The 20,719-nt window shown below is 35.6% G+C and overlaps 1 protein-coding gene across 1 annotated transcript; it reads left to right on the top strand.

Moving 5' to 3' along the window:
* Positions 1-11,295: 11,295 nt before the first annotated feature.
* LOC148307277 (uncharacterized) lies at positions 11,296-18,365 on the top strand. The gene has a single exon (XM_088263665.1). The coding sequence runs from the start codon at positions 13,514-13,516 to the stop codon at positions 13,988-13,990; it is 477 nt and encodes a 158-aa protein (XP_088119791.1). The 5' UTR covers positions 11,296-13,513; the 3' UTR covers positions 13,991-18,365.
* Positions 18,366-20,719: the final 2,354 nt, after the last annotated feature.

Here is a 20,719-nt window from a genome sequence, read left to right as displayed (position 1 = left end):
AACAAGGGATGGAAGCAAGTGACATTTGCATTATCATTTAAATATAATGAAGGTTCATTGTTAGACTATGCCATAAGGAAGGAAAAACTTTTGTTGGAGATGAGAAGAACGATCGACACGGGTACTTTGGTGGATCTAATTGCGACTGGTTTACCAGAATTCATAATTTATAAGATTTGTGGTGTCGTTCACCTTAGCTTCAGGTGGCCACGTAGCAATGCTGGTAAGGCGATGACTATATACGATATCCCAAAAATGGTCGCAATCGCACTTCCATTAGCTGCTACTGGTAACAACATAATGAATGGCTGGATCTTATTATAAGTCAATTCAACCCGTAATACCCAAATCCCCTTGGTTCCGCAAAATCGAAATTCCCAAGCTGAATGTGTCCCTTCTGTGCAGGCTGAGGATAGGACACACTATACTTGCGTGCCACCTCAAAAAAATTAACATACTAACTTGTTCATTATGCGCGTGTGGAGAGGAGGATGAGACTGCTGACCACATATTTTTTAACTGCCCCTTACTCCCTAACCTCGAGTTCATTCAGGACATTCGCTCGGAGGGTTTGTCCTGCCCGCTGAATGTCCAACACCTTTTATCATAGGGCAAACCACAACAACCAAATGAACGAGCATAATCGAACACCCAAACCGAGCTCGCACCGAACGGGAACCAGAACGTTACACTCCGTCACCGCCCGTCCAGTGATCGACACGTCCTCCAACTGTTCTCACATTAGAATCACGCGATTATTCTTAAATATTTCCTGATTGTAATTTTCTAGAACTGAATAAATTTGTGTTAAAAGTAATCCGCTTTCATCTTGCTTCCCTCCTGTTAAATTAAGTTGGTGTTCAACAAGAACCCATAATCAATTAACTCCAAAAATATTAATAGTGCGGTCATTAAACATGTAAAAAAGTATGGCAAAAAAGTGTAACCCCAAGTAAAATCATTTTAAAAAAATTGTTTAAGTAAAATTTTTAATAATGTTATGTGCTTTGCCAATAAAAAAAAAAAAAAAACATAATGAATGAATTTAAAAAGACAGGGATTTTCCCATATAATCGCGATATTTTTGATGAGGCTGACTTCGCTCCATCCCATGTCACAGATCGTCTAGAAGCTGTCCCCGAAAATATATCACTAACTGAATCATTAGAGTATTCGATATAGCATCGATTGCCGATTGGGAAAACATCTATAACAATCCTATCCCATCTGCGTCCAAAAACTATGTTCCTTTTTCACCTGAGAGCATAAGACCGTTTCCGAAAGCAGCAGGAGAACGTCCACCCATTTCTTTGATAATGGGGGAGTGTTTCGACTCTCGGTTCCGTTCGGTGATGGCAACAAGAAAATATTTGAGATACGCCCAAAGAAAATCCACAATAGTGGAGTTTTACCTACCAACTAAACCAACTAACCATCGCCGATTGTTACGACTCCTAACCTGGCCACTTTCAAGTATTTGGCATACCTGATCTACATGCTATTTGTGCGGAAAAACATAATAATAAATAAATTGTAGAGTTATTTTTTTTATCATTTTTATTTTCAAAAAGAAAAAAAATACAATAACATTAAAATTTTCTGTTTATTTTTTTAATAATCATATCAATAAACATTTTTCCTTTATAATGCAAAAAGAATTATTAAAATTGATTGATATTTGTCTAAATGAGAGTGTTTTATTCGACACCATTATTTTTTCCTTTAAAGTAATCAAAACATGTATGGCAATTTTCATACAGTTTTGCAAAAATTGCTTAGCACTAAAACGGTTAAACAAGCTACTAACAAATCCTCAAACAGTCAGCTCAAAGTTGAAGAAGCTAGTCAGAAGAAACCGTTGCTTATTTTTAAAAATGTACTAAATGACACTAAAGAAGATTTTATACTTTATTTGATAAAGCAAAACCAACATTTGAAAAGTATTAGTGAAACGGACATTAAAATTAAATACAAATAACACACTAGAAAAGATCTATTATGTCATGTTGTTGCCGAAATTAATCCAACTATTTGGAAAGACTTGTACAGGCGGAAAAGCGTGTCGCATTAAGCGATTACGCATTTTTATCGATTGTTGCGCGGTATGATCGATAATCCTGAAATTATCCGGAACATTGGTCTGTATGTTCCCGATAGTTACCTAAGACAGCGTCGCCATAGATTGTTTCACATTCCTATACACAGGACCAACCTGCCGATGGTTATGCCTGTAGGAAGAGCTACCGCTATGTTGAACAATATCACTTTGGATATTGATCTGTTTCACGAGTCCGAAGGAGTTTTCCGAAGCGGGATTCTTCTACACCTTTAAGTCTTCTTGCTTACTTTTAATATATACGCCTTGAATATTGTTTGTTATGTATATATTATTTTTTTGTTGAATAAATTGAAATTGAAATTGCCGCCACTGGTGCAATCTTTACAGTTTAAATTATTATTTTTTTATAGAATTTTATGCTTAAGTGTTGATGGACCCACGAATCGACTATCTAGTCCAAAAGATAGGACTTCTGACTGACGCCGTGTTTCAAAGTCAGAACCATCGTTTGTTGAACTGAAAGTCAACGACGAGCTCAGACGCTGTGATGTCAGCTTCCCTACCCAGGCTTCGCTGGAAAGGTCTTTCGTCATTCTATCGCATGCCCTGCTCATACAGGAAGAGGAGTTTCAATCACTGGCCAATTGGGCCGCAGACAAGAGCACGGTTCTTAACAAAAGAACCTTATTTGATAATGTGAAAGTATTGTTCGGCTTCAAGCACTGGCCAATTGGGCGGCAGATAAGAGCACGGTTCTTAACAAAAGAACCTTATTTGATAAGGTGAAAGTATTGTTCGGCTTCAAGCACTGGCCAATTGGGCCGCAGATAAGAGCACGGTTCTTAACAAAAGAACCTTATTTGATAAGGTAAAAGTTTTGTTCGGCTTCAAGCACTGGCCAATTGGGCCGCAGACAAGAGCACGGTTCTTAACAAAAGAACCTTATTTGATAAGGTGAAAGTTTTGTTCGGCTTCAAGCACTGGCCAATTGGGCCGCAGATAAGAACACGGTTCTTAACAAAAGAACCTTATTTGATAAGGTGAAAGTTCTGTTCGCTCCTGACTCTGCATACCAAAGGGTTTCTGACGATATTCTTCAGATGGTATGTGGCAGGCGGTGCAATTCCGTAGGAAATCTATCCTTGGAGAAGTCAAAGATGAGCATGTCAGACAGGGACTTAGCACAATCCCTCCTTGCTCGGAATATCTTTTTGGCAAGGTGAATCTCACGGCCTTCCTCTCTAGGCGAAGGCCTCTCGCTAGCAAAAATCACAGTTTTTCCAAAGGAGAGGCTGATCCCCGCAAATTTAATTATTTTTGATCAATTTATTAGTCAAATAATAAATTTAACGTGATTAATAATTAAATAATCAAGCTTGCCTCTTTTACAAGGCATCAGGTTCGCGCCGCCCGGGACGACCACTGCTGACAATTCGTCGGCAGTTCTCGTCAGAACTTCGGGACGTGGATCTGACTTGGGAGAATGCAAGGGATCTGGCAACCGACAGAAAAGCCTGGAGACAGTATCCTCCATATGCTCCACCAAGGGAGCGGATATGGTTTACTAATAATAATTAAATAATTTCATCCCACTTGATATTGGCAAAAGTATTAAATTCTATATGCAACGCCATTCTGTATATATTTTTAAAAACTTATGTTTTTTGTAATATATCGCTCACTCCTTCTCACTTCCTCCGTTGACAGTTGACGTGACCGCCACGCGCTCAATGCGCCAGACGCGTTTGTTTGAATAAATCTTAAACTAAGAAGTGCAGGGTTTTTTTTTCTTAATGTAAATAACAGTGTTTTTTATATTAGTTACTAGTTCTGTTTTACTTTAGTCTTTATGTCATTGTTTTCGTGTTCGTCTTAAATTGTATTTTTTTGTAAACATTGTTATTTATTTTTTGTTTTATTTTATTATTACTAATAATAGAAACAGAGGTAATGAGGGGATCCCGAGGGGTGGGGACGAAGTGTCGGCCTCTGTCCGTACATCCTCCTCCCCCCTCATTAATTGAATAAAGCATTATTTATTTCTTCAGAAATATTTTGAAGATTTTCCTCTGTGCAGCTGACAGAGAGTCCCTCAGGACTCTATAACTGCTGCGGGTGGATGGCACCCAAGTCGGTCACTCCCTTTTTATGGATAACTATTACAATAGTGTCCCTCTGGTAGAAACCTTATTGAGCCAAAAAACATATGTTACGGGCACTTTGCGAACTAACAGGAAATTTAATCCAGATGAAGTATTAAAAAAATAAATAAAAACTGGGGAGTCTGTGAGTCAATATACTGATAAAGGTATCTGCACAACCAAGTGGAAAGATCGCCGAGAAGTGTTGGCCATATCTTCCGAACTCGATGGAGAACTAACGAAAACAACAAATCGTCATGGAAAGGCTGTTATAAAGCCTAAAATGCTACTGTTAGCGACGTCATTGTAAATTATATAGGTATAAATGAATGTTGCCCTGAAAAGGGCCTTTGAATAATAATTTGTATTTGTCAAGGTAGTCCTGCCCCTCCAATAAAGAAATATTTCGCTTTCGGGGGTGGCCGCCTTAATGTAATATGTATATAACGTAATACTATGTCATGTGGAAATCGGCCGTGCGCACCGAGAACCTCTCGCCACGGGCATAGAATGCCGACTGAGCCAGGCGCGACGTCGTATACGTAGTGCGCATGACCTTATTTACGTCGCGGCCGGCCGGCCTGGCGCAGGTTAGGGTGGGGGAAAAAGATCTCCGTCGTTCGGTCGAAATAGACGGATCGCGCTTGTTATGAGTATAAGAATGATATACATTGATGAATAAAGTTAGTTCTCTTCGACTGCTGAAACTTGTCTTTCACTTCTCCGCTCCCGACCTTCGAGACCTCGCCGCACCACCAGCCTGGACCGCTTCGCCTCTTTGCACCGATTTACGGACCTGTTTTTGAGGTAGACTTGTCGGTCCAGCGCTTGGTTCTTCCCGGCTCCACTTTCTAGTCACCTCCGTCCGTATCCAGCTTACAACTGGGTACAGCGGGGACGTCTAGAACCGTCGATCTCGACCCACGCAACATCAAGCGGTATGTACGCCACCGCCAAACCGTCGGGACTTGCCGCTTCTCGCGCCGCAGGGGGAACCACAGATTACAGTATTGTGCGGACGGAAGACGTCTCGTACAGCTACCAACAAAACCCAATTAGCCGAGAGGACCCGACGAGGCTGGAACTCAGGACGCGAAAAGGCGAGAATTGCTTGGATCATAGACGAGAGCAGATGCTTTATTTAGATTTTAACTTTACTCCTTTAACTCCATATATTATAAATTATTTGTAATAAAAAAAATATTAATAATAATATAATTTAAAAAAAAACAATTGTATGTAATATATCATATATTTAATTTTCTGTTTTTGTTACTGTCAACGCTCATTCTGCGAAAACCTGTAATTGGAGCTTTTTTCAATGTTATTGTGCTGTTGGTTTTCCAAATAAAAAAATTATTTGATTCCAGTGTTTAGAGTAAATTTGCATTTATTTCAATAAAGGAACCAACTGTAAGTACATTCATTCATTTTCATTCCGGTCACCAAACCCACATCACAGACACGAGGTCACAACAAGCGACCGCATCACAAAACCAGTCGGGATCTCACCACACAACCAGCCGTAAAGTCAGCCCGGAAACCAGCAGAAACAAAAGAGCCCGCACCGTCAAGCTCTGGGACCTCTTAGGAGATCATCCCGCCAGCATCGAGGCTTTGCGAAGATGAGGTGACCCCCCTTTGGAACGGGAAGAAGGTGAGTATGCCTCTTAATGACCTATCTCTGCGGGTCATTAGATTGTCAGCCAAGGGCCTGCGCATGATTGAAACTCTCAAAGGAAAAATAACCTTAGGGCCCGAGAAGAGCAACACTTCGGACAAACATTGTCGAAGAATAATTCCCAATATAGATATAGACAAGTCTATAAATAAATTAAGTACAACGAAACATACAAGTCTCAAATGTTTTATGACTAGTCAAAACAAATATTCCGCAATTAATAATCGTTTTTGTTAAGTCTATAAATACATTCATTCGTACCCTTATCCGCACCCCAATGGTGCATAGGGCACTGCATCATATAAACACAGTGTTTCGATCCTTAACACACGAAGGAAAGGTGATCAGCCCTCTGCTTCGGGTACCAGTCCAGGGTAATATTGAATAAATATTAGAGTGGAAGAATCACTTATATTTGTTAGACCCCCCTCTGGGAATCGAACCCGGGACCTCCGGAACGGTAGCCGAGCGTGCTGACCATTACACTACGGAGGCGGACATAAATACATTAGGTAAACAAGTGGGTTACCAGCCAAAACAAATATTTCACAGTTGATAATCGGATTTTTTCTTCATAATTCAAAAAATTATTTGGAATAATCTTCAGAATAATGGTTATAAATATTAAAGTGAGGGATTTTAGCGTTATCCAAAAATCAGTTCCGTAATAATAAATATATATTATGCGTTCTGAATTGATTTCTGGGGTCCATATTACGAGAGAAGCGTTCGATTTCATTTTCTAAAAAGATATCTGTGATTTCTATCGTCTATTCCTGGGTCTTACTCTATGGTATTCTGGTAATCTATACATTTTGGTTTTTCGTAAAAGCGTCATTTTCCCACGGCACAAAGACAATCATTGATTTTTGTCAGATTGTTTGACTTCATCACGTGCTGCACAGCGTGGATAGCGATATAAACCTTAAAGGATGTTGATGTGATGCATTTTAGCGTGGTCGAAAATTCAGTTCCGTAATAATAAAAATATATATTTTCTTCTTTTTCTAGATCCTAAGACCTTTTTTACCGTTTCTTATAACATCTTTGCGAGCAAGATGCTGGATATAAAAACAAAGAAAAGCAACAGAATTTGTTGCGAAAATGACATTGAGAGTGGCACTTTTCTCAACTGGTATCTGAAAGGCAACAGCAGAAGAAATCACACTGATTTGCAGTAAAAAAAAAAACATTTTTAATGGTTTTGTTCATTTTGTGCACCTATGTTTAAAACCATATTTTAAATTTGAAAAAAGTGGTGGGTTCGGTATCTCCAGCACGGTTAAGCACCACTGTTCTAGAATAAAGACTGCATATAATTTGGCAGGGCAGTCGGAATATATGTAATCACCAATACCAACATTGGAAATCTAATGTCACCACGTTCCTCCGCCTTCAATTGTAATGGCGCTAGCTCTCAAGTCCTTCTGACTAATATCTCAGACTTTACTTACGATATTACTGTTACTCGACTGGCAACATCTCGGACAAACATTGTTCAAGAATAATTCGCAATATAGATAATTCCCTAAATAAATTAGGTTCAACGTAATAATAAATGTGGTTTTACGAGTCAAAACAAATATTCCACAATTAATAATTGGATTATTTTCTAAATAATTTAAAAAATATTAAGAATAATCTTCAGAATAATGGGTTTAACACTACAAATAATGGGTGTACTCGACGGATTCTCCAGTTTTTTGGACACGTTGCGCGTGGCAATGAGGATAGCCTGGAACGACTGGTTGTGATCGGTAGCCTGGAGGGGAAGAGAGGGAGAGGATGATCCCCTACACCATGGGTCGGCAACCTGCGCCGCAACCCGGGCCGCATGCGGCCCGCTAGACATCTTGGTGCGGCCCGCGAGATTCTCGCCGCAACGCACATAGATCTTGGGTTTTTAACTGATTTGACTGTCGACCTGAATATACTCAATACACGTTTACAGGGGAAAAATAAATTGATATGCAATATGTATTCAGATGTTAAATCATTTGAAATGAAACTAACATTATTTATCAAGCATATCGATGAAAGGAAAGTCGATCATTTTCCAAATTGCAAGAAAGCAGTAGAAGAAGCTGGAATAAATTTTGTTTGGCAAAATACTAAAATGAAAAGTGCATTAATGCAACTACAAACTGAGTTTGAAAACCGGTTTGCTGATTTCAAAAAGATCTCACGTAAGATGGAGATTTTCGAAAACCCCTTTGCAGTAGATATCGGTAATGTACCAAGCGATTTGCAAAGTGATAACACACTTAAAATGGCTTTTAAGGAAAAAACTAATTTGGTGGATTTCTATGGGAGTTTGCCTTCTGAAAACTACAAGGATTTAAAAAGGTTTGCTCAGCAAATAATTACTATGTTTGGTAGTACATATATTTGTGAACAAACTTTTTCAATTCTGAATTATCGAAAAAACAAACACTGTTCTCGGTTATCGAATTCACATTTAGACGCAATACTACGCGTCTCTACTTCAAAAATGCAAGCTGATATTAAAAAACTTGCAAGTCAAATGCAATCACAAAAATCTCATTGATTTTATTAAATACAATAAATGTCGTTAAAATATACACTTAGCGTTTTATTTTTAAAACTAAAATATTGTATGTATACCTACTGCAAGTGCGGCCCGCACTGATCCCCATGAAAAATATTTGGCCCTTTTACAAGAAAAGGTTGCCGACCCATGCCCTATACGATGGACCGATCAGTTAGTTAATAATAAATTAGGGGACGCTTACCCATACCCATACTAGTAGTAGCTAGTTTATTGATTTATTCAATTTTATTTTATTATTTGAATAAGTCAGTTAATAATAAATTAGGGGACGCATACCCATACTAGTACTAGTAGTAGCTAGTTTATTGATTTATTCAATTTTATTTTATTATTTGAATAAGTCAGTTAATAATAAATTAGGGGACGCATACCCATACTAGTACTAGTAGTAGCTAGTTTATTGATTTATTCAATTTTATTTCATTGTTTGAATAAGTTAGTTAATAATAAATTAGGGAACGCATACCCATACTAGTAGTAGCTACTTTATTGATGTATTCAATTTTATTTTATTTTTTGAATAAGTTAGTTAATAATAAATTAGGGAACGCATACCCATACTAGTACTAGTGGCAGCTAGTTTATTGATTTATTCAATTTTATTTCATTGTTTGAATAAGTTAGTTAATAATAAATTAGGGAACGCATACCCATACTAGTACTAGTAGTAGCTAGTTTATTGATTTATTCAATTTTATTTCATTGTTTGAATAAGTTAGTTAATAATAAATTAGGGAACGCATACCCATACTAGCACTAGTAGTAGCTAGTTTATTGATTTATTCAATTTTATTTCATTGTTTGAATAAGTTAGTTAATAATAAATTAGGGAACGCATACCCATACTAGTACTAGTAGCAGCTAGTTTATTGATTTATTCAATTTTATTTCATTGTTTGAATAAGTTAGTTAATAATAAATTAGGGAACGCATACCCATACTAGTACTAGTAGTAGCTAGTTTATTGATTTATTCAATTTTATTTCATTGTTTGAATAAGTTAGTTAATAATAAATTAGGGAACGCATGCCCATACTAGTAGTAGCTAGTTTATTGATGTATTCAATTTTATTTTATTTTTTTAATAAGTTAGTTAATAATAAATTAGGGAACGCATACCCATACTAGTACTAGTAGTAGTTAGTTTATTAATTTATTCAATTTTATTTTATTGTTTGAATAAGTTAGTTAATAATAAATTAGGGAACGCATACCCATACTAGTACTAGTAGTAGCTAGTTTATTGATTTATTCAATTTTATTTCATTGTTTGAATAAGTTAGTTAATAATAAATTAGGGAACGCATGCCGATACTAGTAGTAGCTAGTTTATTGATGTATTCAATTTTATTTTATTTTTTTAATAAGTTAGTTAATAATAAATTAGGGAACGCATACCAATACTAGTAATAGTAGTAGTTAGTTTATTAATTTATTCAATTTTATTTTATTGTTTGAATAAGTTAGTTAATAATAAATTAGGGAACGCATACCCATACTAGTACTAGTAGTAGCTAGTTTATTGATTTATTCAATTTTATTTCATTGTTTGAATAAGTTAGTTAATAATAAATTAGGGAACGCATACCCATACTAGTACTAGTAGTAGCTACAGCTTGTCAATTTAGAGTAGAAAATATTAAAAGTGGAACTACAAAATTTGTAGACTAGCAACACCAATATTTAATTGTCAAAAGTATCAAACACATTTTGTTTAGCGTCGGCGTACGAGTTTTCATGTGATATTGATATTTAAATTGGCTTTATGTATTTTAAAAAATTCACTAATTATAAAAACTATTATCAACATGAAGAAAAACAATAAAAAGTGGCACTAGGGAGGTAATTTTTAACGTTTTTCAACGTTGTTTGGAAGAATGTAAAGCCGAAAATATCTCAATGGATATAACGGACGTTTATAGGCAAACTTCCAAGATGTTTTGAAGTTTTTGCTATTTATTTTTAATTCTGTAATACTTTGAAATGATATATAGACAATGTTGCTTGAAAACACTTGAAAATTACTTTTTATTTGAGATTATGTTTACATGCTGTTTTGACAGTTCTCTTTAAGCATAATGACACTGTAAATGCAGAACACTGTAAACGATATATAAAAAAAATATCTTTAAAACACGAGGAATGTCACCGTCTACATGAAACCACCTTATATTATATTTAAAGTTACATGTTATTATTTTTTTCTACGAACTCGTGTTAAAAAACATTAACAATTCTATCTTTACTGTATGTTTCGATAATAACAATATTTTACTATTAAGTTATGTTTGTATGTTATTTATTGTATTTCATTTAATTTTGAGATCAGTGGGTACCTATCTATATTGCAATGAAAAAATATTTTTGTGTAGTTAATATTTTACAAAATTGTAGGATACACAGCTTTACATTTCCAGCATGTGTTCTATTTTAGTATTGCCATTTAAACAACAGTGGCGCCCTCCCTTGTTTTCTACTCTTTATTGACAGACTGTAGTTTATTGATTTATTCAATTTTATTTCATTGTTTGAATAAGTTAGTTAATAATAAATTAGGGAACGCATACCCATACTAGTACTAGTAGTAGCTAGTTTATTGATTTATTCAATTTTATTTCATTGTTTGAATAAGTTAGTTAATAATAAATTAGGGGATGCATACCCATACTAGTACTAGTAGTAGCTAGTTTATTGATTTATTCAATTATATTTTATTATTTGAATAAGTTAGTTAATAATAAATTAGGGAACGCATACCCATACTAGTACTAGCTAGTTTATTGATTTATTCAATTTAATTTATTATTTGTATAAGTTAGTTAATAATAAATTAGGGGATGCATACCCATACTAGTACTAGTAGTAACTAGTTTATTGATTTATTCAATTTAATTTATTATTTGAATAAGTTAGTTAATAATAAATTAGGGAACGCATACCCATACTAGTACTAGTAGTAGCTAGTTTATTGATTTATTCAATGTTATTTTATTTTTTGAATAAGTTAGTTAATAATAAATTAGGGAACGCATACCCATACTAGTACTAGTAGTAGCTGGTTTATTGATTTATTCAATTTTATTTCATTGTTTGAATAAGTTAGTTAATAATAAATTAGGGAACGCATACCCATACTAGTACTAGTAGCAGCTAGTTTATTGATTTATTGAATTTTATTTTATTTTTTGAATAACTTAGTTAATGATAGTCACTTCACTTCTGTCAGCAGTGGTGAGCGGCTGTGTATAGTTTTATAGGACAGATAGTGATAGTTTATTGTTGTATTAACTACCGTATACCTACAAACCCGCGCACGCCCCGGACGGGCGACGCGAAATTCGTGCCCCAATATATACAAATATGGACAAGTCTATAAATAAATTAAGGACAACGAAACATACAAGTCTCAAATGGTTTATGACCAGTCAAAACAAATATTCCACAATTAATAATTGTTTTTTCTGTCTTCACAATTGAAAAAATATTACTGTTACTCGACCGTCAACAAGGAAATACGCTTTTCAAGAATAATTCCCAATACAAATACACAAAACAAATATTCCACAATTAATAATTGTTTTTTTTCGTTTCAGAATTTAAAAAAATATTACTGCTACTCGACTGTCAACAAGGAAATACGCTTTTCAAGAATAATTCCTAATACAAATATAGACAAGTCTATAAATAAATTAAGGACAATGAAACATACAAGTCTCAAATGTTTTATGACCAGTCAAAACAAGTATTCCACATTTAATAATTGTTTTTTTCTCTTCACAATTAAAAAAATATATATTACTGCTACTCGACTGTCAACAAGGAAATACGCTTTTCAAGAATAATTCCCAATACAAATACACAAAAAAAATATTCCACAATTGTTAAATGTTTTTTTTCTCTTCACAATTAAAAAATATTACTGCTACTCGATTGTCAACAAGGAAATACGCTTTTCAAGAATAATTCCCAATACAAATACACAAAACAAATATTTCACAATTAATAATTGTTTTTTTTCGTTTCAGAATTTAAAAAAATATTACTGCTACTCGACTGTCAACAAGGAAATACGCTTTTCAAGAATAATTCCCGATATACAATAGATATGGGTAATCTCAAATAGTTTATGACCAGTCAAAACAAATATTCCACAATTAATAATTATTTTTTCTCTCTTCACAATTAAAAAATATTACTGCTACTCGACCGTCAACAAGGATACACGCTTTTCAAGAATAATTCCCAATACAAATATAGACAAGTCAATAAATAAATTAAGAACAACGAAACATACAAGTCTTAAATGGTTTATGACCAGTCAAAACAAGTATTCCACAGGTAATAATTGTTTTTTTCTCTTCACAATTAAAAAAAAAATATTAGAGGAGAAGGTAGTAATGCGGCCCCCTGCTGCTAGTACTATGAATCACGCCATCTTGCCCATTTTATTTGAACTAATGCTCCTCGTCGCCCTTGAGCTGTGGCTCTTAGTCTTGACTCGATATATTCATAGATGGCGTTAGTGGTACTTGATCTGTCAAACACGCGAACCGAACGTTTTTTCACTCCAACGAAAAAAATTATTTCTCTCGATTTAAGAACATTTAGAAGCCGCTGCTACGACATATCTTCAACTGAACAGTCGGGCTATCGACATTTGCAAATAAGTTTGCTTTATTTTACTTATTTGGAAAGATTTCATCTTTGTTGTGAAAACACGTGTATTGACAATCCAGCCCCCCTAGGTGGCGGGTGATCTGGCCCCGGGGGCCAAAATTGCTATGATGATCTAAGATATCTGTTTTATTTTTTAGGCATGCCGAGGACTAATCTTTTGCCCAGAAGCAAGAAGAAGACCAAGTTATGGAACAAGGACGACACGATAAACGCTGTCAATGCTGTTAGGGAGAAAAGGATGGGATACAAACGAGCAGTTAAAGAGTCTTCCGTCCCAAGAACTCCCCTCAGAAGACTTGTAAAGGACAGTAGAAAAAAATCCAGGCAGAAGACCAGTCTTGCCACCAAATCTGGATAAAGAGTTAGTGAAGTATCTGCTGTTGATGGAGAGTAAGTTTTATGGGTTCACAGCTAAAGATGCGAAAAGATTGGCCTATCAACTGGCTGTTGCAAACGACATACCGCATCCATTCACTAACGAAACAGCTGGACGTGCATGGTTTGACCATTTTATGAATCGACATAATAATCTAACTCTTCGCAAACCCACAGGAACTTCACAAGCTCGAGCTAATGGTTTCAACCGGGAATCAGTCACGAGTTTTATTGATCTCCTCGAAGCAGAGTACCAGAAACATCCATATACTGCAGATCGTATCTTCAACGTTGATGAGACTGGTTTGAGCATTGTTCAAAGTAAAATGCCACGGGTAATCTCTTTGAAAGGGAAACGTCAGGTTTCTGCATTTACCTCGGCTGAAAGAGGATCTTTGATCACTATAGTCTGCGCAATGTCAGCCAGTGGAATATTTATTCCACCAATGATGATTTTTCCGAGAAAAAATTGGTCAGAATGCTAGCGCGTGGAGCCCCAGCTGGTACTCTTGGAAGGTGTCACCCGTCGGGATGGATACAAACAGAGCTGTTCACGGAGTGGTTCCAACACTTTATTGACAAAACGAAACCAAGACCAGATTCGCCAGTACTGCTCATATTAGATGGACACTACAGTCATACGCGTAACATGGCCGTCATCGGTATGGCACGAGAGAACAATGTGACTATTTTGTCCCTGCCGCCTCACACTACGCATAAAATGCAACCCTTAGACAAGGCTTTCATGGGCCCTCTGAAAATGTATTACAGCGAATACATAAGGCAATGGATGCTCCACTCAAACCGTCCCTTGGGGCCTTATGACATCGCAGAGCTATTTGTCAAACAGCTAGCATTGCTGTCAACGGATCCAAAGGATCGGGTATTTTTCCCTTTGACAGAAATGTCTTCAAGCCTGAAGATTTCATCGCGGCAGAGCATGAAAGATCTGAATCTGTGAACATCAATGATGCTATTATAATTTCTGATGATCCTAATCAGCCTGCTACGTCTAATGCATTCGCAGGAGTGCCAGCCACCGCTATTCCCGCTGCAGCTCCTGACATTCTTGGGCAGCCATGTACATCTGGTACACCTCTACGAGTAACTGCCTCACTACCACCAGATAATTCTTATGTTTTACCTTCTAGAATTGTGCCTGTTCCACAGCCTAAGAAAAAAATTCAAACAGAGGGCGAAAGCCATCATAGGCTGCTCTTATTATCTACTGCTACTCGACCGTCAACAAGGAAATATGCTTTTCAAGAATAATTCCCAATACAAATATAGACAAGTTTTTTAAGTACAACGAAACATACAAGTCTCAAATGGTTTATGACCAGTCAAAACAAATGTTTCACAACAAATTATTATTTGTTTTTCTCTTCACAATTAAAAAAATATTACTGTTACTCGACCGTCAACAAGGAAATACGCTTTTCGAGAATAATTCCCAATACAAATGTAGACAAGTCTATAAATAAATCAAGTACAATGAAATATACAAGTCTTAAATGGTTTATGACCAGTCAAAACAAGTATTCCATAATTAATAATTGTTTTTTTCTCTTCATAATTAAAAAAAAATATATTACTGCTACTCGACCGTCAACAAGGAAATACGCTTTTCAAGAATAATTCCCAATACAGATATAGACACGTCTATAAATAAATTAAGTACAACGAAATATACAAGTCTTAAATGGTGTATGACCAGTCAAAACAAGTATTCCATAATTAATAATTGTTTTTTTCTCTTCACAATTAAAAAAAAATATATTACTGCTACTCGACCGTCAACAAGGAAATACGCTTTTCAAGAATAATTCCCAATACAGATATAGACACGTCTAAAAATAAATTAAGTATAATAAAATATACACGTTTTAAATGGTTTGTGACCAGTCAATACAAGTTTTCCACAATAAATAATTGGATTTCTTCTCTTTACAATTTGAAAAAAAGTAATTGGAATAATCTTTGAATTAATCCATTTTTATCAGACGTAGAAAGTATGAGTTCAAATTTAAAAGAGCAGTTTATTCACTTAAAATTCTCTGTTTGTGTAACGTTTCACACTTAATTATAACCTTACTTTACCCGCAACAAGCAACACACATTTATCAGAATAATTCCCAATATAGATAAAAAAATCTATAAATAAATTAGGTATAATTTGATGTACAAGCTCAAATGGTTTACTAGTGAAAATAAATGTTAAGCAACAAATAGTTATTTGTTTTTCTCTTCACAATTACAAAAATATTACTGCTACTCGACCTTCAACAAGGAAATACGCTTTTCAAGAATAATTCCCAATACAGATACACAAAACAAATATTTCACAATTGATAATTGTTTTTTTTCTCTTTACAATTGAAAAATATTACTGCTACTCGACTGTCAACAAGGAAATATGCTTTTCAAGAATAATTCCTAATACAGATATAGACAAGTCTATAAATAAATCAAGTACAACGAAATATACAAGTCTTAAATGGTTTATGACCAGTCAAAACAAGTATTCCACAATCAATAATTGGATTTTTTCTATTTTCAATTTAATAAAAAAGTAATTGGAATAATCTTTAAATTAATCCCTTTTTATCAGACGTAGAAAATATGAGTTCAAATTTAAAAGAGCAGTTTATTCACTTAAAACTCTCTGATTGTGTAACGTTTCACACTAAACCGGTTAACTGCCAAAACCGTCTTAAGACGCATAATTTTCTGTGCACGGACGGCCGCTCATACAAAAATTATGTCTTACGCGCCGTTTTAAATGGGCTTTTACTTAAGAAAATCAATTATTTAAAATGTCTAAATATATTGAAAGCATAGTGACATCTATTGAGAATATCTTTGCATACTTAGAATTGAAACAGCATTTGTTTTTACCACTTTAAACGTAAATTAAAGAGCTTTGTCGTCGGAACAACTAATGGCGCTCAGGGTTGTCCAATAATCCCCGAGTTGCCATCACTACCGAATCTGATGACAGTGATTTTAGTGTCGATTTTGATTATTTTTAATTTTTTTAAATCATAGTGTGTGTGTGTGTATGGTTTTAAAATTAAACAATTACTTTTGACATATAATTTAGTTTTCATATTTTCTATGACAAATTTTGTAACAACCCTGCACCATGAACAATTAATTGTATGATTATGGATAAATGACTGCACGACTGGCGCGCTTTTCATTTATTTGGTAAGTTTTATAAATAAACATTATTACGCTTTCAATAACGATATGTTTAGAAGGTTTTATTTTTGTCGTAAAATTTGCGGCGTGCTGGGCACCGCCATACATGTACTTGCCGGCAGTTAAAAGGTTAATTATAACCGTACTTTACCCGCAACAGGCAACACACATTTATCAAGAATAATTCCCAATATAGATAAAAAATCTATAAATAAATTAGGTATAATTTGATGTACAAGCTCAAATGGTTTACTAGTGAAAATAAATGTATCGCAACAAATAGTTATTTGTTTTTCTCTTCACAATTACAAAAATATTATTGCTACTCGACCGTCAACAAGGAAATACGCTTTTCAAGAATAATTCCCAATACAGACAGATATAGACAAGTCTATAAATAAATTAATTACAACGAAATATACAAGTCTTAAATGGTTTATGACCAGTCATAACAAGTATTCCACAATAAATAATTGGATTTCTTCTCTTTACAATTTAAAAAAAAGTAATTCGTATAGTCTTTGAATTAATCCAGTTTTATCAGACGTAGAAAGTATGAGTTCAAATTTTAAAAGAGCAGTTTATTCACTTAAAATTCCCGTTTGTGTAACGTTTCACACCTAATTATAACCTTACTTTACCCGCAACAAGCAACACACATTTATCAAGAATAATTCCGAATATAGATAAATAATCTATAGGTATAATTTGATGTACAAGCTCAAATGAAAACAAATGTTTCACAACAAATAGTTATTTGTTTTTCTCTTCACAATTACAAAAATATTACTGCTACTCGACCGTCAACAAGGAAATACGCTTTTCAAGAATAATTCCCAATACAGATATAGACAAGTCTATAAATAAATTAAGTACAACGAAGCATACAAGTCTCAAATGGTTTATGACCAGTGGAAACAAATATTTCACAGTTAATAATTGTTTTTTTCTCTTCACAATTAAAAAATATTACTGTTACTCGACCGTCAACAAGGAAATACGCTTTTCAAGAATAATTCCCAATACAGATATAGACAAGTCTATAAATAAATTAATAAATCAATTAATAATTGGATTTTTTCTCTTTACAGGGTAAACAGACATTTAGGATAATTTTCAGAATCACGGGTTTAACCGTTTCAGTACTAGAAGGGGGTTGGTTGCGGTTGGCGGATATTAACGGTGACTGGGAGTCGCGGGCTAGAGACAGAGATGGTGGAGAAGCTCCGTGGGGTCTCTGCGCGCGGCTAGCGGCACAACAGAAGTGACGAGGGCACAGAGTGCGCAGTGTGTGCTCAAATAAGTCCAAGATAGGCATGTTCAGCTACATACGCATGTGGTTGATCATGCCCTTCATAGATAGCCCCACATGCTGAAGACAATATACTCAGGCGCGAGTTGGGAGCTTTTATTACTTCTTCTTCTTCTAACCCTTATCCGCATCCAGTGGTGCATAGGGCACTGCATCGTATTGACGCAGTGTCATCTTGATCGTTGACAGATGAAGGCAAGGTGATCACTCCTGCGCGTCAGTGACCAGTCCAGGGTAGTATTAAATAAATATTAGAGTGTTAAATAACTAATATTTATTTTCACCCCCCCTGGGAATCGAACCCGGGACCTCCAGTACGGCAGCTAAACAAGCTAACCATTACACCACGGAGGTGGACAGTGGAGGTGGACAGTGGAGGTGGATTATTACTAGGAGGGATTAAACCCAAGAATAGCGGCAGAGAGCGGCATAAGAGGTAGCGGACCCCCATGAAGGCCACCCTAACAATGGAGAGATAGCTGGTCTTCCACCTCCCAGGAGCGGACCGGAGAATAACGGGACATAGTCCTAAATAAAGAAGGAGAATTTTTAAATTCTCAAATTATCAGAATTCTCAAAATGCATTGTCAACGGGTTTTTATAAACCCGTTCAGTTTGCATACTGGAAAGCACTAAAGTAAAAGTGCGAGAATCCCTTACTCGCAGCATGACCTTGCATTTATAAGCAGGGTGCAAAAAAGTAAAAGAGAAAAAAAAACCCGTCCAGTTTTTTGTAGGTTACAGCAACCCACTACCGTATGTCATTCATACACTGTCTTAATTTTAGTTTGACTACAACGGTCAGTTTGTAGTCACAAATTGGCAAAAAAAATCAAATGGATTTTTCAAAAATAATCTCGTAAAACTATTACTAGGCTTGTGGACGACATTGGAAAACATACTATCGTACTTCATATTTTATCCTCTAGCATTGGATGAAAGCGCAGACCTAAGTCACTGCAGAGAAAATGTTAGTGATGCAGAAGAGTGAGGGAGGAAAGACCTGCGCTCTTGTAAAAACATCAAATGCATAGGAAGATGAATTTTCTCTCTGGGATATTTGACTCAAGAATGACTACACTTTTCCAAGGTTCTGGGGTCAACGAAGAGATTTGGAATACGTCAAGAGGCAAGAGGCCTGAGATCTCACTCTAGACCAAAGTGGTTTTGACCAGCACCAATCAAAAATCATCGTCCTTGTCTGCATGCTTGCACTGAGAGGTCACTGTGCAACTCAGAGTTCGTATAAAAAACAATTTTACTAAAACAAGTTATTTTAAAAATAATTGTCAATTGTTTTAAATAGAAGACGATTTGAAGTTATTTACAGCTCTTATCCGGCACTGTATGAGCCATTAGATTCAAGTCAAGTAAATTCTGGGCTGACGGTGAAACCGCAATCAACGTGTCAACATTGGCTTCGGTCACTTTCTCCACAGGAACAATTTTCATCCTCGAAAGGAATCAACGAAATATATGTGGTTTGGCCGATAATTGTCGCTGGTACATTTTGAGTTTCGAACGATGCCCAGACTGCCCGATGCACGACCGAAAAAACAAAAGTACCTCCCAGTTGCGAATTGACACTTCACGCGGGCGCGCTCTATATTGACTTGTAGCGAATACCTCGCTGTATTTTTGTGACCCCATCATCCATCAAGAGAGAATCGCCCTGATCCCAGCGCTGGATCAAGAACAACTATTAGCAGAAAAGGTTAGTTCGTTATTCATATGTACTATTTGATATTTTATCGAACTCGCCGTCCCTTGGTACTTGTAAGTTCGAGCGTAAATCGTCGAACTAACTCGGGAGAATAACACGACTCCAAATTGATCTCAATATTTCAATCTTGTAGAATCGTCGTCTTATTATTAATATTATTAAGACTGGTCCTTCGAATCAATATTATTTTGAGTTCATTTCGCACTGTGGCGAAACTAATATGGTCTCAAATGTTTTATGACCAGTCAACACAAATATTCCACAGCTAATTGTTTTTTCACTCTTCACAAGTAAAAAAATATTACTGCTACTCGTCCGTCAACAAGGATATACGCTTTTCAAGAATAATTCCCAATACAAATACACAAAATAAAAGAGAATTCGAAGTTGTTAACAGCTTTGACATGGCACTCTATGAGCCATTAGATTCAAGTCAAGTCAAGTAAATTCTGCGCTGTCAGTGAAACCGCAATCAACGTGTATAACATTGGCTTCGGTCACTTTCTCCACAGGAACAATTTTCATCCTCGAAAGGAATCAACGAAATATATGGTCTCAAATGTTTTATGACCAGTCAACACAAATATTCCACAGTTAATAATAGTTTTTTCACTATTCACAAGTAAAAAAATATTACTGCTACTCGTCCGTCAACAAGGATATACGCTTTTCAAGAATAATTCCCAATACAAATATACAAAATAAAAGAGAATTCGAAGTTGTCAACAGCTTTGACCCGGCACTCTATGAGCCATTAGATTCAAGTCAAGTCAAGTAAATTCTGGGCTGACGGTGAAACCGCAATCAACGTGTATAACATTGGCTTCGGTCACTTTCTCCACAGGAACAATTTTCATCCTCGAAAGGAATCAACGAAATATATGGTCTCAAATGTTTTATGACCAGTCAACACAAATATTCCACAGCTAATTGTTTTTTCACTCTTCACAAGTAAAAAAAATATTACTGCTACTC

The sequence above is a fragment of the Brachycentrus maculatus genome, unplaced genomic scaffold, assembly GCF_059751285.1.
Source record: "Brachycentrus maculatus isolate JH-2025_06_01 unplaced genomic scaffold, ASM5975128v1 h1tg000202l, whole genome shotgun sequence".
NCBI classification, from domain to species: Eukaryota; Metazoa; Arthropoda; class Insecta; order Trichoptera; family Brachycentridae; genus Brachycentrus; species Brachycentrus maculatus.
The sequence above is the reverse complement of the archived record's forward strand: the minus strand, read 5'-3'. Positions and strand labels throughout refer to the sequence as shown.